General features: G+C 36.2%; 1 protein-coding gene across 3 annotated transcripts in view; it reads right to left on the reverse strand.

Annotated features, from left to right (window-relative positions):
* Positions 1-23,265, reverse strand: part of PCDH9 (protocadherin 9) — a 697,615-nt gene that overhangs the window by 492,706 nt on the left and 181,644 nt on the right. Inside the window, exon 3 of one of the 3 annotated variants that reach the window (XM_061471804.1) lies at positions 21,255-22,712. The exons of the other annotated variants lie outside the window; for them this stretch is intronic. Coding sequence (XP_061327788.1) covers positions 22,692-22,712 — 21 coding nt within the window. The 3' untranslated portion in view covers positions 21,255-22,691. Of the gene's footprint in view, positions 1-21,254; positions 22,713-23,265 lie in introns of those variants that run through there. 3 annotated transcript variants of the gene reach the window in all.

Below are 23,265 nucleotides of genomic sequence, written 5' to 3' on the forward strand. Positions count from 1 at the left end.
GGAGAATCGAAAAGGATGCAACTCCCACAGGTTGAGATAAGAACAGTTTAGTAACTAAGGTATAACACAAATCACTACTGCTACCACCAATAATAACAATGATAAAGGAAATAACAAGGGAAGAGAATACAACACCTCAGCACCAGCTGACTGATAACTTGCCCCCCCCCCAGCCCGACCAAGCACTGACCCATACCTCCTCCAACCCTGCAGGCTCCCAGCCCTTCCAGCTAACTCCCAGTTACATCCTGGGCATGACGTGCTGTGGTATGGAATACCTCTTTGGTCAGTTTGGGTCAGGTGTCCTGTCTCTGCTTCCTCCTGGCTTCCCCTCCTCCCTGGCAGAGCATGAGGCTCACAAAGTCCTTGGCCAAACCAAAACATCATTATCAGCTCTGTTCCCGAGCCGAAAGTCAAAACACTGCACTGCACCAGCTACGAAGAAGGAGAAAAATGACTGCTACTGCTGAACACAGGACAGGGAGCATGAGTTTACCTGACCATAAGTGGTTGCTTTTATCAGTTCATACATGACTAAACAGTTATAGGACAATTTTTCTCTGCTTATTTGAAGGAATATTTGCTTTAAAGACCTCGTCAGGCTATCTTGTGCTGTAAAATTAATTAATTTGCATTGAAACCAATGAATACCCCATTTAGTTAGTAGAAACTTCAATTCCTACCACTTTACTGGAACATTTTTATCTTGAGATGCCAAAGTGTGGAGAACTCAGTCCCACCACTGACTCAGCCAGAGATGAGAGACAGTGTCAGTACACATCCTGTAACAGATGGCTTCTGACTGCTTAAAAAAAATAAGCTAGTAGGCTCTTCTTTAGCTATTTGTCTTCTTTTATCTCTCAGGCCTCATACATGTAAAAGCAGCAGCAGAAGGTGGCAAGGTGTCATCACTGTTTCAATATCATGCAGAGGGAAAGCAGAAAATACAACTTTTTGGTATGCTCATCAGTTTGAATGAAAAGCTGCACATTATTTATGAGACGTGTGAGAAACAATCCATTGTACTCAACAACGATAGTCAATCCTAGATATAAATTCTCTGCTGGTCAATAACCACTATACTCATTCCCTTAGCCATGAAAATGCCTTGACAGAACCATAAATTCACACATTGTCCATTTTTCACCAACAAGCTCCCCTCCCCAGACAGTCTGCAGTGCACCAGCCATGACATTGGTATAAACATTTACTCATTTATTATTTTATGCTGACTGCTTTTCAGCTTTCTGACAAAGGACATGCAAGTAACAATGGTGATATAAGCTGGGCCAGCTTCAAGACCCAAGCACAGGCTGAATATAGGTTTCAGAGGTGCCACAGTATGCTAGCACTTCCTATCCCAGTAGTACACTGGAACTCACTAAATGGGGATTTTATTTTAACACAGATACTTCTGTAACTCCATAAAGTTTCAATTTACACATGCATGAAACAAATTCTCTACCTACAAGTTTCTTTCAGAGAACCAAACACAAAACTCAGCCTAAGCTTATTGAAGATCTTAATAATGCCTGGCATTGACCCAAAACCTTTCTGAAGTGCCTGACTGATAATTAGTACATTTTCAGTGATGTGCCCCTTTTGGGGCCAGTGTTCTAATGGGTTTTAGTGCTAGCAAATCAGTGCTAGGATTTGTGCTGTGTATTAACGTGCACAGAGTGTTAAGCTACTTATTTGTAATGATACTGTTCCTCTAGCAAAGCCTGCCTTGATTGTTAATGATACTTGAGGCTCTTAATCTTAAAACAGAGGGGGAGACAAACTGCAGGGTGTGGCATAGTCTGCTACACAGCTTGTCATTTACTGAAGATAAAAACCTCACTTAATTCCATTGATAGCACTTAGAATATTATAATAGGCATTTAATTTCCTAAACAAATTGTGGTTTAAGAAGCTGGAGCAATCTCTTAAATTACACTGTTTTCAGTGTTTATATTTGTTGTTGTTTTTAAAGCTAGGACCTATTAAAATGCAATTTATTTAAACAGAACAATTTGAAGAAACTTGTTCTTACCTTCCACTACTCTCACATCAATTTATTTTAAAAAAGAATTAGCAGCACAAACAAAAAAGAACAGTAATATCTTATTCTTCATCCAGAGTAAACCTTAAAGACTGCTTTATGATTAGTATTACTGCACTGCTGCCTAATAGTATATACAGTTGATACATTAATTGGTTTATTGATTACTTTAAAGTTTTACAACTTTTCATTCAGCCCAATGTGCCCTTTTTCTGAACTCACCCAAAGAATTAACAGGTTCAATAACCTAAATTATATTCATTAATGCTGTAATATATTTGTAATAATGAAAGAAAAAGAACACAACAGTTACCTTCATACAAGTAGTCCTATTGACTTCAGCAAGACTGATTTTACAGAGTAAAAATCTGCCCAGGCAATCAAGACTTCGAATATCCAAAGTAAAATCCTTATATGCATAGTATCACACTTCTAAGCATCACAAACTATAAAGAAAGTAAACTGGAAGAACAAGACCTGTAATACCTATTTACATGTAGCTTTGGTCAAAAATGTTATGACATCCAGAAAGAAAAAGTATGACATCTAGGCTGACTGGCAAAGTGCCAGATTTCCTTGATGCTGTCAACCATTTAAAAATTTCTTTCCAATCTTCCAAAAATATTAAAAAAAAAAAAAAAAATTGCAGAAAAGCAAACAAACAAACATGCTCTCTTACCTATCCAGAATTCAAACAGAAAGTCAGTTTGACAAATTTTCTGTAATACATAACTTTCAAGTTTGTTACAATTCTCTCATAGGATTGAGGCTGAACAGGGACTGCAAGAAAGGTTCCGGATCCCCTGTAACTATCAAGCAATTTAGCATAGATGCATGCAGCCACAAGAGACATTTGTGGGACCTGAACTTGGCTTTACCATGGGAAACACTATCTTTGCCTTCTAGAGACAAAATGCCAGTTAATATACAAAGTATTATGTCACAGGAGAAGTAATTTATTTTTTGTAAATATACACATTTATTTACAGACATACATATATAAAACGGAGTACTGTTGACTAAACAAAACCACAAGGTAGTAGAAGAGCCTCTAAGCATAACAGAGATGTGAATTCATCTGATAGTGCAAAAGATAAAAAAAGACAGGATTCAGTATTGAAATAGGATGCTGAAAGGAGGTCAAACAAGTTAGTGAATCAGCTGCTGACCTCATATCAAATTCAGTCCTAGTCATAGGGAATGAAAATTGCTGTTCATAGATGCCAAGGAAAGGCTTTAAGCCACGAACCTATTCTGGACTTAATATCCTTTGCACAAAAAAAATTGAAGAACATGTCCTCCCCTACCCAACTCCGTGCATTGTCCAGCTGCAGATTATATAAAATCATCCTGCATTTTCATTCCCATTAATTACAAATCTATATCTAAATGAAGCTAAAATTACATTTCTAATAAAATACAGAAAATCTACTTTTAATTTAGTGCTTTAGAAATCATGTAGATAGATACCTGAGATAAATAACCCTGTTGTTACTTCAAATGCCTCTCGAAGAGTAGCCTGCCCTTATGAACTGACTGGAGTGCATGGGGAGGTACAGAGAGTGTGGTATTTTTCTGTTCTATTTCAGACTTAAAAAGGTCAGTTCCAGTGAAGGAATAACCCTGAGAAAACTATCCTAAATTCATCATTTATGGAAAGAGAGAAAGACAGACATCCATATGCATGCTGACTCTACAGTCCTATTCTTAGGATATTCATCTACCCTTACTTTGCCATATCTTAAGGTTTCATCAGAAGCAGTTTTGGACACAGTAACTCACCTGTAGCTGTCATTATCCTAAACATTTCCTTGCTGAGTGGCTATACAGTCACTCTTTCCAAAGTGCATTACACAGTTACTCCAAAACTGTTGCATGTGTGCTGTTAAAATACTGAACGCCATATGCTAAAGACACCATCCAAGTTATCATGCTTGTTTATGTCACCAGGCATGGCAGGTTGCTCCCAATTAACTCATGCACTGTACATAGCACCAAACTAACATAGGATTTGGATTTTGATGAGAAGTTCCAAGATAATATACTGACACCATCCCAACTCACCATCCCAAAGTGCCAGGTGAAAATCTATTTATGAAAGAAAAGAAATCCTTAAGTGGTCAGTTCCCTGGGGGAAACATGCAGTCCACCAGAGCACTGGCCCTGGCAGTAAGTCTGGCCCCCTTCTCCACCTACATTTACAACAAACCCATTTGAAGGTAAGGAAGAGGCTAAGTCACCAAATGTGGTGGCTGATGTCTTGGTAACTATCAGAGTCATCTATCCATACTGTTTGTAATTAGTCTAAAAGTTCCCAAGGCTGTGCCATCTGGATTTTTTTTGCATTGGTTTTCTGTTTGTTTTTTTTTTTTTTACTATGACTAGACTTCGGTCATTAACAGTTTGGAATTAAGCCTGCCCATTCCTTTTCCTTCAGGTGACCTCTATATGCAATGCTAAGTAAGGCTTCTTCTTTTTGTTTTTCTTTTTTTTTTTCCTTATTTTCTCTAGAGTGGGCTGTGTTAGAAAACAAGTGGGAAAACATACATTGACTGGAAAAAACTCGTAATGTAACAGAAATAAGAAAAGACTACAGACAAATCTCTCTCTTGCCTGCTCTGTCTCTTCCTCATGCTTTCCTCTCAGGTCAGCTATTTTGCAACAGCTGTAGAATTGACTGACCCTTAGGGAAGAAAATAAACAGGAAAAAAACAAAGCAACCTTTTCCTCCATCGTTCCTACAACTTGGCCACACCTCTGTTCCCCGCTCTACCCAGCAAATGCCAGGTGTCTGTTGCATGGCAAATCCCTTTCTTCGTTTTCACTTTCCTCCTCCTACTCAATGTCCAGCTGCTCCCAGCGAAGGGGTAAACTATCTTTGCAGATACTCACCTGAACCAAAGTGCAAAAGCCAGACCAATGCAAGACAAATCTTTATCTCAAGCCTATTTGCTACCTTTTCAAAGAAATATACTTTGGTGAATTGCAAAAAAAAAAAAAAAAAGAAAGAAAACCAGAAATATTCCATCATAAAGGCTTTTTCATGGAAATTTAGTTTAAAGACCCTTCCAGATTTTTATTTTTCTTTATATCTTTATAGTGCTTTTAATATCATTTACTACAGTAACTCGATCAGTAACTTGTTTTAAATCTCCCACTAAACATGGTACTAAATTCACAGATCTACAAGACTATATTCTGTTAAGATGTAGAGTCAATAAACTGAATTAATTTCTTTTTTTTTTTTCTCGTTATCCTAATTTAATTCTTTGGGGATTTTGACCTGTTTGCCTATTTTTCTCAAATGTTTCTAAGCACATTTGTATCACTGGTTTTACACTGGCTAATTATATTTTTTATTTTTTTATCAAGATAATCACAGAACAACTGGAACAAGCATCTAAGATTTTCCATATGTATGTGAATTTTGTTGTTCCAAAAAACTGTTGGTATTTATAGTATCAAAACTTCTGTACCATACAGAAGTACAGCAGATCCATTTCCACTGTTGTCTTGCACAGTATAAGCCACAGAGAGAGACACCTCCACAGACAGACTCCCCCTGGTCAGTACTAGACAGGAGATTTAAACACAATTTTTACATCACCCTGAAGTCTAGGACAGCTTCATATTATTGCAATGTACTGTGAAAAGGGAGCTTCAGTGTATAATAATGAGTCTATTCACGTATCTATGCAATAGTCAAGTTTACCAATTTAATCTCATTTGCCTTGGTGTAGTCAATTTGATTCAATTAACCACTTTAATTGCATAGTACAAGTCTAAAAAGTGCCCCTTATTGGGCAGTATCCTAAAATAACTATTGGATGTTTCTGTTGCTGATGATTTTCATATTCCATTTCCCATTAGTTAAACTGTACAGCTAGTGAACAAATTCCAAAATTTAGATTTCATTATTCAAATTGTATTTTCAAATATGTGATCTCTTTAAAAAACTATCCAATTAATTCCTCAACTAATTTTTTCTAGTAATGAATGCAAATGCCTGATAATAGAAGTAGCACTTTATAAAATTAGCTCATATCCCTCTGAAGCTCCTTCACATTGCCACTTTCCCAAATACATAGATTAGTTTATCTGCTCTGGTGCACCCTCTTCAGGAATACCGAGCCAGTGAACATATGTACTACTACCAATACTTTTATCGCCTGAATTTTTGTTATTCCTTCATATTACACAGTGCCCTGTCTAAAACTCTTGATATAGTGGTTACTGCTCTGAACATCCTCATGACCTCAATTTCTCAGCCTATTTTCCCAAAAAAAAAAAAAAAGAAACTAACAACAAAAACATCTTCCCCTTTAAAAAAATACCAAACAAACAAACTCAGCAGTTAAATATGAAGATATTTTAACCTATTTACCACAAGGATGCTATCTTCAATGTCAGTATACTTTATCTCCAAACCTTAAACAACCAATAACTACTCCTCTGCTGGAGACCCAATTTTTTCCTAGAAGGAGTAAATATAGCTTTACAGCAAAGTATTTCACAGAAGTATTTTCTTATTGTTGTTGTTTCAAAACAATTCATTTGAATAAATAAAGTAGCTCCCATTCACAATATGCTGTATTTGATGACGAAAATAAGAACATAGGGTTTTGGAAGAACTATAAGCTTGATAACTTTTATTAGTGTCACATAGCAGTCAATTTCTGTATATGTTTCTTTGCAGAGGTTTGATAGTACCTTAACTAAATTTGGTAAAAATCAGGAAAAGATACCCCAGAGGCTCTCAAAGCTAGCCAGGAAACAAACAAACAAGCAAACAAAACCAACCAAACAAACAAAAACCTACCTAGAAATATCATAAAAGATTTCTCAGCAAAATGTTAATTTTCATTCTTCTCTGGAGATAAGGAAACTTTGATCAAATCAAATAAACCAGATTGAGTTTAGGAAATGAACACCAAATGCTTATGCATGCTATATCCTCTATCAGTTATCATCAGGAACTGAATTTTGGAAAATAAAAAAGTCCTCCTTTCTCTTCTCTCACATCTCCCCACTACCCCACATGACATCACTACATATGCACTCCTCTAGTAACTGTCTCAAGCAAGTAAAAATCTCTAAGTAAATATAGCAACACACAATATCAAATGGTTTTGGAGCTGAAGTTGTACTTCATTGCTAGCAAAAAAAAAATCAGTTTATTCAGAACTTCTGCATAAAAAGCTCATGTTCACCTAAAGTGTAATCCTATTCTGTAAATTAGAATCATAAACAGCATCATACAAAGCTTTTGCATTTTCAGTATGCCACAAGATTCACTATAAAATATTCTAATTTACAAGTTAAGGGACAGTCTTTCAATCTATCTAGTCCTTGCAGACTCAGCATGCTACTTGTAAACCAAGCTGTTGTCCTTCTGGCTTCATATATTACTGCCAGCATTAAAGAACTGGCAGACAAAATTCCTCGCTCAGTAGACACAGCACAGTGGACTGGGGTGACTGGACATTCCCAGATTAACAGATAATTCAGAGGATAAATTAAGTGCACCTCCATACTGCAGTACAAAGCAGGATCAGTTCTCTAGCACATGCATACTGTGTTCCTCAGTGCTACCAGTTCTGGCAACATAGGCAGTGTATATAGGTTCTGCAGCCTTTACAAAAATGTGCTCTGAAATGAGAAAATTATTGAGATCCTGAAAGATGAATTAAATAGAAGAACATTCACTTTGTTTTTCCACAACTCCCCTAGCTTTACAAAGCTAACAGTAGCATTAAGGAGGAGAAAAACAAACAAACAAACAAACCACCCCAAACCCCACAGCAACAAAAAAGCACAACAGCAAAGAAAAAAAAATCTGAAACAAAACACAAACAATTCTTCTTCTATGATAAGATTTCCTTCTTTTCTTCAAATGAAAGATGCCAAAGTGATCATAAAAGAAACCAGAGGGCAATATGTGATAAAAGTTCTATTCTATCTGTTTTTCATAGTAAAGCTGTGCTTAAAATATCATTCTGCCTTGACTAACCACTTCCTTTCTAAGAAAAAAATTGAACGGGATGATAAGATGTCATTGCTTGCAACACAAAAAAGGAACTGAACACAGAAAATCCAGAAGGTCTTCTCCAGCCTTAAGCTCCCCACATGCTGTAAATATGTATGTTGTCTTTTCTCTATATTCTGTTGTAAACTTGCCCCCAAAACCATCATCCCTGATGCCTGCAGTTCCGTTACCAGGAGAAAACACCAACGTTATCACTAAGAATTTGCTACTGGATCAATTCTGTAGGTGTTGTAAATCAGCATAGCTTCAGTAACTTTAGCTAAGTGATGATGATTTACAGCACCCTGAGGATCTGGCCTTCTGTCCTTATTACTTCATTAATCTGCATATTCCTGCAACGTACACCAGTCTTTTTGCTAAATTACTTTTACCTCAACCCACCTGTTACAAGTCTGATGTGGATATATACAGAGTTCATACCATACTTACGTATTTTTGAAGGAGCATTGCCCTGAATCTGTCCATGGTCTATAAATGATCTATATGGCTGACTGAATCAAGCCTGAGCTTGTAGCTGTCAGCAGGTATGAATTCAATTTCACAAGACCAATCCATTAGTATCTAAACACTATTAATAGAGTGAAGAGGGAGAAGCACATTTTTTTCTATCCCAGGGAATAAGAGGCTAGCCACTTCTGGTAGAAAGGTATTTGATCAGGTCTGTCAGAGCCAGACCATGGTGAGCACCTTCTCATAATAATGAGTAGCTCATTCCCAAAAGAAGAGAAGTTGGTGTCAGAAGCATGTTTTATCACATTCCTTCAAGATATCACTGAAGCTAAGGAGGATTCAAAGAAGGTGTGGATATTTATAGCAAGACCATCAACTGCTACACTGGACAGTATATATTCTTTTTTGTATGAAAATAAACTCTCATATTTCAGTGCATAATTCTGCTACTAGAAATGTGGGATAGAAACAGGCTCAGTGGAAATGTTGCTACATTTCCATTTTGGAGCTTTGTGTAGTTCCCTTAATTTCCCTCTGACATGGTCTACTGTTAAAAAAGGACACTGATGGAATACCACTCTGATCCTCTATGGCATGGCCTGAAAATCAATGAACCCAGTCAGTGAAAAAAACCCTAACTAACTGTTATATCTTATTTGCAAATTTATTGTTGAAAAAGAAAGTGCTATGTTGATCCCTAGCTTAAAGTGATGCACCAGTAACGCACATCAGATTATTATGTGGGCATTTACTTACCTTCAGAGTCCTCTGAAAGTGACACTAACATGTAAGTAATAATTTCAATGGGTTAGAAGAACTATTTATTCTGCCTAAAACCTGATGTTTTTCTAAAGCACATGTCCTCAAAGCATTCTCTGCTAAAATATGCAACAGTTATCTTTAACAAGGCAGCATTTTTAAAATGTTACAATACTATATATCTGAAATGGTACTTTTCATGATCTCTAAAATAGAATGAATTGAGACATTATGTACCCTACTTTGCTAACAACAAGCCCAGTCTTTTAAATAGCATGTCTAACCATAGGAGCTGTTTAAGGCGATACGTAAGACTCTATGTGCTAAATGACTGCATATTAACATCAACTTGGAGAAAGTAAAATTATATCAGGCTGAGAGCACTAAGCGAAAGATGCAGTTTGGATAGGCAAGAAGGACTCTCAGTCAGTAGCAGCAAAGGTTTCCTGCACAGATCTAGGTGTTGGGCAGAGTGCAAGGAATGGGATTTGTCACTACCAGATTCACGAAAATAACTACCTCTAAAAGCAAAGAATTAAAGGTGACCATACTGTAACAGCTAATGTTAATTGCACATACTGTAGTGATAGAAGAAGGGGGAATGGGTTTAAAGTTGAACAGGTGATGTTCAGGTTATATATAAGGAAGAAGTTCTTTACTGTGAGGGTGATGAGGCACTGGAACAGGTTGCCCAAAGAAGTGGTGAATGGTCCATCCGTCACAGTGTTCAAGGACAGATTGGACAGAGCTTTGAGTGACATGGTTTATTGTGAGGCATCCCTGTCCATGGCAGCGGGGTTGGAACTAGATGATCTTAAAGTTCTTTCCAACCTGAACCATTCTATGAATCTCTATCTAGGGAACGGGAATAAACTGAGTGTACAATATAAATAAAACTCACACCTTGCTGATTTCTTCTGAGTTATTTCAGTTCTAATAGATAAGGAAATACAACTTCTTACTCATCCCTTCTTCAAAATTTATTTGGGACTACAAAAAGGATATCTTACTCATCAAATAAAATACTCTTCAGTAATAAGGAATACTGTGATAAATGCCTGCCTGTCTTCTGTAGGATCAGGATAAATTTTAAAAGGCTACTAATTCATGAAAATATTTGCACATATCATTCTGCATCACTGCAGTGTTATTGCTGAGCTCATAAATTGAAGTCAAAAAAGAAATGCTAAACAAATTAACTATGGTCTCCCATTTGCCTCTATGGAGCCATCAGTAAGATTCTTCTTTTAATAATGTTTCTTGCAGTTTCTGGGAGAGAGAATAGTTGCTAAAAGTTCTGATTTTCCCCTAAATAGTTCAAACTTCATAGGTTTGCTGTTGCCATTTTTTCTATGCACTTATTGTACATCAAGGAGATATCTCATTATCATGTCTATTCTGGATGCTTGTCTTCAGTCAGGCCACCCACCACTGCTCCTTCCATTCTTTAGAAAATAGCATTTCTTGGGATTTAATGACTGTTCTGTAGACACACATACACTGAGTTTGAATCTCCCACTGTGTTTCAGCAGTGACTTCACTGAAATTGCATGGGTCTTCAGAGAATAAATGTTAAGTGTATTTCAGCCACAGCAATATCAAGATGTGTTAGATTAAATGAGAGTGCATGAGCAAAATGAAAGGGAGAGCCACTTAAAATTTCAACCTAAGATGTCTGTGCTGTAATCCCTCTTCCTACCTCCTTTCTTTTCCTATTTCAAAATCTTAACTAGCCTATTTATTTCATCTTCAGTCTTAAAAAAAAAAAAAAAAAAAAAAATTGCTACCTGATTCCATTCTAGCCACAATAATTCCATTTTCCTACTACATTTCCTATCTCCTCAGCCCCAGGCTGAGTACATACTCTACTAGTAAACTATCACTGCTCATCGCCTGCTGTGAATCACAAAGTCACTGCTGAAACTAATTAGAGACCTATAGCTGGCAGGAACCAGTAACTGCTTTCTGCAGCTCCTTGCCCCCAAATAATATATCCTGTACAGAATATACCCTGCTAGTGAGCTGCTATGCAGTTAAGTGCAATTTGCATGCACTGGTCAGTGCCCATTGCTTCTCAGTTATGACCATTCACCACTGGGAGAAAAAGGTCACTGCCAGTAACTGACTGGCAACTTCAGTGTGCAGAAATAGGTCAGCAGTGATCTCTTACCACAAGTAGTTATTGTGTGTTCAAATTTGAAAATAGCAAATACTTTAATAATGGTACATGGCACTGATGAATTGCATCATGGCAAATCCAGTTTGCAGCACAGTAGTGAAATATCTACTTTTGTCAGGGTAGATACTGCCATTGATAGTTAGTATTAATCAGCTACTGCCAAAACAGGAAACGGGCTATTACCAGTCAATGATAAGTAGTATTTGTTCTAAATACATGGAGTCCCCATGAATCAAGGCTTAAATAATTAACTCTTGTAGCAATGGAGGTTTATCAGCCCTTCACCTCTTTTTATCATCTTATGATACCCCCATGCCCATGTTTTTTTTTCCTACATTTTGCTACAATATCCTTCCACCCTAATTCTGCTCTTCAGTAGTACAACATAATTTTCCAGCTGCATATCTTTTTTATTTGCAATAACCACAACAGCTGCATTTACCAAGCTCTTTTCTTCTTTCCTTCACTTACATATGCGTACCCAGATAATGCTCTCTAAAAGTCGTTCAGCAGATAAACTAGAGCAGCAGCCACAGGTAACTCCTGCCCAGACAATGATTAGTTACAACCTCACTGTCTTTTCCTTGGCTTCAAGCTTGAGACATGGTAGCCTTGGTTTACAGCAAAAATGAGGAAGGCCAAAGAAATGCGTTGATGTGTCACATGAATTATCGGTTCCCAGGAGCTGGTTTAGATATGTAGGTTTTCCTAAGGTTTATTTCTTATATAATAATAGATGTGGTTGTCATGTTTGGGATTTTTTTCCACCCATGCTTTTCAGGTTATACCACAGATTTTGGACCTGTCTAAGCAGACTTACGTTTAAGAAAAAGAACTGGTGAAAAAAACATCTTAAATCAGACCCTAAAGTTCTGGAAAAATAAATGCCCTAATTTCCCATTGTTTTGTATCTCACATAATATGCTCTTATCCACCATTTCTAATCCAAACATTTTACTGAGGTCATGAGCTTTATTCATAATTTACATGTGTAGAAAATGGATAATGAAGTGAATGGTTGCTCAGTAAGATAGCTGCAGAGCCAGGAATGAATAACAGTGCTTTGAATCCCTTTCCAGTGTACTGTGTGTTCAATAACAAAGAGCTCTGGAGTTGGCTGTGAAATGACAAAATCACCCCAGTTCAAGTGATTATATAGAAAAGTTTGAAAGTAAGTGGAAAATCAGGTCCTGGATGAGACATAAAGCAAGTAGATAAACCAAATGTACCTTCCTCCTTTATCAACTTTCTTAACCAGGTTATCTCTGACTATCAGGGACTCTAATGAGACCAACAACCATCTATCCTAAACACCAAGCAAAAGCCCATTAAGCAACAGACTCCCTCTTTATAAGGCTGATGCTCTCAAATCCTAATAGTAACTGGTGAGACTTACCCCTCTGGACTCTGTTATTTTTTTTTTTTTTTTTTTTACTTTCATTTTGAGTATGTGACAAATCCCTGTGCAAGGGATCACCTTTACAAGCAGAGATGTATGTTTTTTTTTAAACGGGTAAGCAGCATTGTAATAACATATATAGAAAGATCAAAACACAATTTCTTTTTATTATTCCTATTACTGCATTCCACTACAAATGGCAATGTCTTCAGAGACATCATCTGCGATATAATATTGATTTAATGTGCCACTTCGTATGCTGGCCACGTCCTCAGATTGAAAATGTAAATTAATATGACAAGTGAAACATTAAGAAATTCAACAAATCACCAGATAGGCTTATCCACACAGGGTACATTTTATAGTTAAAAAATCCCTAAACAAACAAAAAAACTAATCCACCCCAGCAGGCACAGCTTAGGCGCAGGCCAGATTTAATTTGCTTGATTGATATTGAGATCTTTGTGCACAAATTCATTATTTTCTTATTAACTATTATCATTATCAGAATTTATAAGGAACCTATAAACCTATTAAACTGGTCTTAAATGTTGCAATCTATTCATTGAACACACTAGTAATGAAAAATTAATTATTAAACAACCACAACAGGAAAATATCACTGGCCTTGTCACCTCAGTGCTAGATTGATAGCATGTTAACTTCTGGAGAGTGGGGTCCTGCAACACTCAAATATAAACCTTGGAAGGATAGTGCTGAGTATGTCACAGCATAAGACACATTTTTAATTTAATGTTTTATTAAATGTTAGATAGAATAAATTTATCCAGGCCACACTCTGTCTTGATAAATGAATTGGCAGTCTTTCAGATGTAAAAAATGGTCACAGCTTCTCAAGGGCATCTGAAACCCTGAAGCATAAGACACCAGTAAATACAAAGAGTAAAGGCAGCATGGACAGTGATGTATATTTGCAAGCACTGCAGGTGAGCCAACACTTTCAAAATGCTGAGGCTAACAAAACAAGGGCAGTGAGCTCCCAAAATGGGAAAAGCACCTGCAGTAAGAAGCTGTTCTTGAGTGCTCTTGCAGAAACGTGTCCACCACTGAAAAAAAGTGGAAAGGGTGTGGGTTTATCACCCTCCTGCTACTATATTTCAGGATACGTTTGTATGTTTAAAATTTCATAAGTAGTGTTAATAATTTATTTTTCTCCTGTCCTTTAATTTTCTAAGGCTAGACTTTGAAAACAAAGACAAGGTGAGGATATATTCTCTCCCTCCCCTGCAGTTATCTACAGCACCTTCACTTGCATTTCTCTATAGAACTGCTGTCATTAGGAATATATAATTTGGCTAGGAAAAATGGTTACAAGTTCTTTAGCCAAAACCAGCATGCCTCTGCCCTGGCACATCCCTCCAGAGACATCCGAAGATTTCTGCAAGCATCTCCATTTCAAAAACATTTGGCTTACATAAGGCAGGACAGCTCAACCCTACCACTAAAGAAATGAAAGGCTTTCACAGCATGATTGAGCTGTGCTATATATTTCTATAGATGCTAAACTTATTGTAAATTACTGTTAGATCTGCCAGAAAAATACCCTTCCCCCCCACTTGTGAATAATAATAAAAACATCATACTTAGAATGCTTTTTATCACAGGACTTTAAAATATTGGTATTCAATAGCTGTCCATCTCATATTGCCACGTTATGCTGTCAGCCAGCATAAGAACAACAGGTTCCGATATGCAACATGCAAAGCCACAGAGAGCACGGAGTTATTCTCAAAATGTCTTCTGCAGTTTGTGCTTCTTGAATTCACGCAGCTGGCATCCTCCTGCTGAATGCACAAGAGCATTTGAATGAGAAGGTAAAAAGGAAGAAGAACTTCCTTTGAGCCTGGCATTTTTCTAGAAAACCAGGAAGCAAATCCCCAGCATGTAAACAATATAAAGGAGAGTGATAACAAAACAAAGCCCACAATTATTCTTATAAATTCTAAATACATGATACTCTTGATCTAACTACATGACACTTGCCATCCCACTTCTGAGTCCCATAGCTGATGTGAGAGGAAATTATCAAAACCAGAAACTGCATATTGATATGGAAATTTTATTTTGGTATTCAAAATGTGAAGGAAAAGGTATGAAACAGAAATGTCCTTTCCTTCTGTTTCATTCTGGGAAGGTAACTTAAACATTCATGGGCTTTTCTGAAGTCTACAGCACTGGATCCAAGAAGAGAAGCTGATTTGGAAACTATTAGGCACTATATATTTATGTGAAGAATACACAGGATTCAACAAATAAATGAGATTAATAATACCTTGAAGTTAATTGGATAGAATTAATTTTCTTCATAGAAGCCTATATGGTGCTGTGTTTTGGATTTGCCACCAAAACCCTGTTGATAACACACAGATGTTTTAACTATTTCTGATCAGTGGTTGCACAGCCTCAAAGCCTTTTCTATTTCTCACACTGCTTCATCAGCAAGTAGGCTGGAGGTACATAAGAAGCTGGTAGGGAAGACAGCTGACCCCAACTAACCCAGCAGAAAATCAAGCCCAGCATATGTAGCTCAAAGTGTTCCAGCTGTATGCAGACTTACTCTATTGGAACATGACTTCATCTTCTGCCCAGTCCACATGCCCTCTTTTCACTTCCAGGTTTATCAGGACACTGAGAAGTGGGATATGGCAGATGTCCTCCTGCTGCCAAAATATGAACTTTGCATCCTGTTGGGAATGTGCTCCCTGACTTGGAAATTTGCAGGACTGATATGTCCAATGCTACAGATATATTCATAGTGTCTGGATCCTGCTCCAGAGTGAAGAGAAATTTGATAGTGGTGGAATGAAATAGCTTATCTCTTTAGTCCAGAACAAAGAAAAAGTGACTGATTGCAGCAGTTGTTACCCAAGGACATACTCTCAATCCAATTTATCTGAATACTCTATTAAACCGACAAAAAAGTATGGGAAGTTAGGCAAGGGAAGGACTATAAAGTGATAGTTACAATCAGAAGTGCATCTTAATCTTTTTCTAGTGCTTTAACATTTAGCACTTTTTCTAGAACTGTAAAAATCTCAATATTCAGTAGTTACAAAGCTCACATTGCTAAATATGTAACACTGTAACATGTGTTAGTTCAATTTCTCTCTATGGAAGCAAAATATGAGTCTGTCTAAAGAAACCTATAGCTATCATATATCAAATGCAGTCTGCACATTTTCTGTGGCCAACCAAAAGATCAAATATTCTTGTTGAATAGGATACATGGCCATATAAATTCACTTCAGTATTTTCAGGCAGAAGATAACTTGCCTAAATTTTTCTTCCCTGTAACCAGATGAAAGAATGCAAGCTGAAATTTGTATTTCTCTGTTAGTATCCAGCTGAAGCCTTCTATCCAATAAGATCAAACAGACTTATAATACCAAGCATAGGACACTTGATTACATCCACAATATAATATATATAGTACGATTATCTCTACGACAGTTGGTCCAGGCCAAATCTAAACCGAAATCTAAAATACTATGTAACTTAGGATATCCACATACTGTTAAGAATTTATTGCTCTACTCCAGTAAAGTGTAATTCTGAAAGAGTATTCACTAGACACAGGCTGTCATCAGACTGTCTGTACTATCAGTACTTAAAAATGGAACCCCTGAATCTGCGACCTATGACTCGCATATTAGTTTTAGCAAACATTTTTTGAACAAATGAATTCCCAAAAGTTGTGTGCATTATGAATGCTTTGACACGCAGAAATCATGGGGGTTATAAATTACAGTCCATGCTATAATAAGAATTACTATCCTTGGTGACTTTGGGGAGGTAATTTCACTCTTCTTTCACCCTTTTGCCTTCCTGTTCTTCAACCATGAATACTATTTTTCTTATAAACTCTTTGAAGCGGGAAATATTTATATATGTACTTTAGTCCTCCACTATTGATTGGGGACTCCAGAAACAACTGTAGTACAGACATAATAAATGTATGCATGGAAAATCACAGTTGAAGGTGTCACACACTATTATTGCTGTTACCTGTGAAGATGCTACTCAGTTTGGAGTATGTGCTATACCAAGCAAACTGATCTCCCTTTTGTCAAAAAAAATTATTTCTAACAGTTTCTAAAGTTCACTATAGACTTACTTAATTTATAGTCCTTATCACTCTGCTCCTCCCTTTCTCCTTTCACTCGTCTCCTTTCTGTCCCTCCGCAACATATTGCTACTGTGGGAGGTATTCACACTGTCTAACTTTAGTCAACTAATTTAGGGCTCTGAATCACCCTCTAGGAGTGTCTACCTCATAGAATATGACTATATATGGAATAGACATTTTTAAACTTAGGTGTTCTAATATGTACTTTCTTCAAATACCCAAAGTAGCTTTGCCTAGGTGGTGTTAATATTCCACTGTATAAAACCCTGCTTGTCAACAGTAAGTGATTTTATGAAGTGTTTGGGTTGCATATATTTTCTCACTAGCATAGCACCTCGCTTTCCTTTTTCCTCACCTAGATTTATCACAGTAAGGACACTATCTGAAGAAAAGCATAAGAGAAAAAAAAAGAAAATAAAAAGATTAAATGAATATGGTATTTACCCATGGAATTTTCTAAAACATTAGTAGAATTTTAAGAGCACATGGCCGCTCAAAAAATTGCAGCATTCAGCCAAGGAGGCTGCAGCTGTGAGTAAGGCAGTAGATCAGTCCAATGCCTAACCATCTTGACCTTTCTTCTGAGACTGTCAACAAAGGTGCCAATTAGAGCAATGATTAGAGCAACACGTTTTCTGTTGTGCTAAACACAACTGTTACCAAGGGGACAAAGATCATACATTTTGTTAACACTGGATTGTTGACTGGCTAAACAATCTTCCACAGACAACTACTTTGGTAAGTCTCAAGATGAGATGCAAGTAAGTGCTCCACTCATACTTTTCTTTTGATCTCCTGGGACACAGAAAAGCTTATACTGTAAATGGCCGAATGATTTCCTGGTACATCCTCAGTTTTGTTTAGTTTATCATCTCTCACACAAATTAAGGATCTAAGAACTACTAAATTCTTTTATATCAAGCTTTAATGTTAAAACAGTTTGTTTCCACATATGATAACTAATTAAGTCAGCCATAAATTACGTATCCTAATTCAGCATATTGAGAGCAGCAAGTCAGGTATTCAAGACCAGCTTCTGAAAGCCTCCCCTTCAACCAAGACATAAAAAAAGGCTTGTGATCAACATATATATCAATTCATTTAGTTAAAGAATGTTAAATGTAATAAGGTGATGAGAGACAGAATAGGAAAAAAAAATTGTTTTTTCTACCTGAGTTGCAAAATAAGGACAATGTAATTTAGACAAAACTTACAGAGGCAAGATAAAAACAATGTATAATTGAATATGGACTGTCCACAGACTAAAAAAGCAGTGTGCTGTGTACTAGTGGTAGGGAAAAGACTATGGTATTACATTAAAACATTCATTAAAAGGAGACATGTTGGTGGTCTCGTAGATGATATCATATAAAGTGTACAGGAAAATATTTAGCTAACATAGACACACAAAGAATGCTTTTGAAAGAAATAAGGCATTTCTAGCCATGTGTCTTTAAACTTACAAAAAAAAAAAAAGGTACATCTAACAATTGCTATTAATGCTATTTATCAAAAGTTTAATTAAAATTAGTGGACTAAGATTTACTGAACACAGTATTAGTTTGTTTTTTTTTTCCTAATCAGATCTGCTGTCTACTACCGTAATTACTAGGAATTGACCATATAGAGAGAACTGCAAGGGTATGGAAAGATGGCAGATCTGACCAAGAGGATTTAAGTAAAAGTATTTTAAATTGTATCTGCATAAAGGCATACAGTCTGACAGTTATAATACAGCTACGTACTTGGATTTACCATTTCCTGGGAGGTGGGAAGAACTTATATAACATACCCTATTTTAAACCTCACATTTCTTATGTTATGGACAAACTTCAAAAATTTGGCTAAAAATTACAAGGCAGTTCAGAGAAGTTTGCACACAAACTATCTACTACTTCATTAAAATTCTTCTTTGACAGGCAAAGGATTAAAATGTTTCTTTACCAGTCATTCCTTTTGTAAATTAAGTACTGTAGAACTATGTACTACAGTTTTTCAGGCTTGTGGGTGTATTTGTTTGTTTTTCTTTTGGTGAGAAAAATAGATACTGTGCAATAGCAAGCTAAGATGCAATATTGATACTATTCTGGCTGTACTCTAAATCTTTAAATTGATTTCCTAAATTAAGTCTGGGACAAAAATTTCCAGTACCTTGAATATTTGACATTATGAAAGATGTTAACTGAATGAATATATTTTTTATATTTTTTAAGGAAAAAGACAGTACAACTCCATTAATTTGCTATTTTGGGTTATTCTCTCCCTCCCTGCTTCTGTAGCCCTAACTTGCTATTGCATGAGTGGCACTGTGTTACACGTGCTCAATGGAATATGAACTGGAACCTAAAAGTTAAAAGGCAGTCTGATTTCACTATTCAAAATCAGTGAGAACTAAAATTCAACAAAAACCAGATGAACAGTGAAAACCAAATTAGAGAGTGAAGCGATGACAATTACCATTGCTATTAAATAAAAAGGCAGTTAACTTCTGTGAAGTTACACAAGACATCTCAAAAATAAAGATGGTATTCATAGGGCAGCATCCTTCTTACAAAACTAAAAATATAAATACTTTTAATACTTCAAACTAGAACATCTTGAATTTTAATGTACTCTTTTTTGATATGCTTTCACAATGAATGGTCAGTAAGAGTTTTGGAATATATCATAAGAATTTACAACACTATGTTTAATTTTAACAGGAAAAGCTTATATTTCCTCTAATTCAGCCCTGGGTCCATATCAATTTGAAAAATTTAAAGGAAGCACTCTGTTATTTATGTTTACAAAGGCAATCTACTCTAGGGGTGGACAACATTAACACCGGCTGATGTTCACATGTTGCTAACAATACACTAATATAATAATACGGATTAATAGTGTATGCACATCTTGTGCATAGTCAAGGCTTAAGTATCTTGTGAAATCTGTGTAAGTATGAAGACAAAGAAGTATCTTTTAGTAAGATTCAGTCAGGAGAGTATTTTCTTCTCTGACAGATAAATGGCATGATATTTTGTACATTACCTGTCAAATACTTGATTTGATAGATTCTCCATTTCTGAAAGTGGAATTGGCATGGAAAAAAAATACTTGAAGTTAATAAAATAATTAATGTATCTGTCCATCTAGCTTTAGCTTTTTCAGTTGTTTCCTTCTGGAAACCATACATTACTCTGCTTTGAGAATTTTCACTGGATGGTTTGAGGATCACAGTTTGTCTTACACAGACAAGCATAATTAAAAGTGTCAGGAAAAAGTCAATGTCTTTGAAAAACAGAGTGCCATCACAAAAAAAAAAAAGTGAAATCACAAGTGATAGGAGAGTGTTCATAAAAAAACAGCTTTTCAACTATATCTATCTGTCATATTTGGATGAAATCTGAGTTCCACTGAAGTAAAAAGAAAAATCCTATTGACTTCTAGTGATACAATTTTTACCTTCAAGTGAATTTGTAAGAATTGAATAGAACAACTGCATGTTTATATCTCTATGATTGTAAATATGTGGAAAATCCGCAGTAAGGGCAGCAACAATACATTGTCCCAGTTCTTGGTTAAGGATAGGATAGCTGAGTAAGGCTCTTTCTTACACAGAAGCTTCTTTACGGCTATGAATCTTAGGGAGGGGGGAGGGAGTGGGGCAAAAAAAAGAAAAGCAGCTAAAATTCAGAAAGGTTGCCTTTTGTGCATTATAATCCTATTAGTTTGCTTAGTGTAAAGAAAAAATCATTATGATTTTGATGAAATGCAGAGGTACTAAAACATCACCCAAGCCTGCTCCCAATAGTTACAGAAACTCTCATGATGGGCTTCTTTTCACAGATTTGAGGATATGAAATAGCACGTTCCAAACAAATAGGTATATTAGCCAATATAATCCTTCACAGCTTATTTCAACTGTGTTACTTCACTTAGTATCCTGTACATTAAAATTATTACCAGTGATACTGTTCCCCAAGAAGAATTCATTAACAGAGACTAAGAGGGTGGAGGGAGGGAAGTTATTAAAACATTTCATTGAAAAATGCAGCATCTCTTATGGGTTCCAATGTGTCTGGGGAACACAGGTGGATGCACAGTGTTTTAAGGGAAGCAGAGAACATAGAAGCCCACCTGTAAAGCACTGATAAATCTATTCTATATTCATATTAATTTTTTATATATGTTCTAGAGAAGAAGACAGAAAAAAAAAATCTTGTGAAAAAATATGCCAATTCTACACTCGAATATTATGAGGATACAGATTTATTTCAGACAGCATTTTAATTCTTTTTTATTGATACATTTTATCATGGTGGGTTTACATGAAATAAAGTGGGCTACAGGTTTCATTTAATGAATGACAACATCCTAGAGATGTTGATAAGTATTCTCTGATATTCTCCCAAATGGCAATGCACCATTAAAAAGGTATGTATTTATCTTCTAATATTATCTGAATACACACACATTCAAGAGGTATATTGACCCACAGCAAATGCAAAGCATGGATAGTTTTGGTATGAAGCCAGCAGCAGGCACAGTATTCTTACTCTTTTCTACATGCATTGTTTCTGGAAAACTCAGCCTTCAATCACTTAATGCTAAGGCATCTTCTTAGATTCCGCTGGCAAACTCTACACACGTAACGTTTTATTAGGTTGCTGCTTATTTTGCAAATATATTTTGAAAAGCATTCAGCTTTGAATTGTTCACTTCAGTGAGCTCATATTTTTGGTATACGTGTTTCTTCTCCTCTAAATTTACTAAGTAGAACACAGTACAGTTTCTGTTCTTATATTTGATGCAAAAGCGTTATTAATATAACATTATGTTGATTAATAGGTGGGACTTTACAATTTATGTTTTATCCCTGTCACTTTCTTATGCTGCACGAGCAATGTGGTATTTTAGAACCTTCTAAAATTCAGTGAAAAGCACCAAGTTTTCTTCCCATTCTTTCTTTAAATAAGAAACTCTGCTTATATTTTTGATTGTGCTATTATTATAATACTGATAATTTTTGTGTTGATATGGGTGAAAAAAAGGTTACTATGGCAAGTTTCATTGTCATAATTCAGCCCCCTATATGTGACTATATCAAAATAGCTTGCTCAAGAAATAAGAATATATATAGTATATATAGTCATATAGACAGACAGAAATATATGTGTACATGACTATATGTATGTATAATTGGTCCACAGATAGACATAGGTTAGATTCCATGTTCTGCCCTCAAATTTTATTAGGCTCCAGTATTAGTTGTAGAGGATTTACTAGCATTTTGATAAGCACATTCAAAAAAGAAAGACTTGATACCTGTTTTCAACCTCTATTCCACCCAGAATAGTTTGGTTTAGGGTTAGGTGGACTATGGTATGGAAAGTACTGTATTTCCTTCAGATAAAACTTTGTCAGTATCACAAGAAGTTCAAGTTGTCCTTTTAGTTCCTTTACCAAACAGATAGTGTCTAAGTTGCAGGTGACTGCTCACATTTCCACCAATATATTCAGGATCTCTTTTAGTGTCCATTCTGAGTTCAAGGCAGGGGTATACATCTGTGCAAGGTGTCCCAAGCAGTTGGAGGAGCCTTTTTCTGTGCAAGCAATCTTCTTTGTGAAGAAAGGTGGTGGAGTCTGTTGCGCACTGTAGGCAGTCAGGGTTGAAGCAGACAGACTCTCTCAGGGAGAGGATGGAGAACACTTGAGAGAAAGAAAGAGAGATACCAGGAAATAAGCAGGCCTAGGGGATGTCAGGACATACAAAGCCTCAAAATAAGTTTGCCTTTCCCCTTTTCCACAAGAACTTTGGGGATTCCAGATCTTAAAATACTTTGATTCATATCAGATTTTGAAAGGAAGTCTGAAAAATTAACAGCTGCCCAGACTTTACCACTAGTTTCCTTTTTAGCCTTATCTTCACAGAAAATCTTAGGTGTAAGAAGTAGACTCTTATGATCCTGTCTGTTTAGACTGATTATATTCCTGGGTTTATGATTATCACCAAGACAGTGTTGAGAACTGCTATGCTGAAAGCTTGCTCCCATCTTAATTTTGAATACGTCTGCCCAACATACTGAATGAATTAACTACTTTTCCATCATCTGTTCTTAATTTCCATACTTCTGGTCACAAAGAGCAGAGTTGTCTCTCGAAGATTTAGATTTAATTGTGGGGTTATCCAGCCCTTAACCTTGTTAGAGTAAGTGGATAAATGTGGCAAGAACAATGTTCCTCTCAAGAGACTGACTCAGTC

The sequence above is a fragment of the Pezoporus flaviventris genome, unplaced genomic scaffold (assembly GCF_033815535.1).
Source record: "Pezoporus flaviventris isolate CSIRO_AGI_PZ_B2104156 unplaced genomic scaffold, CSIRO_AGI_Pfla_v1 ptg000068l, whole genome shotgun sequence".
NCBI lineage: Eukaryota > Metazoa > Chordata > Aves > Psittaciformes > Psittacidae > Pezoporus > Pezoporus flaviventris.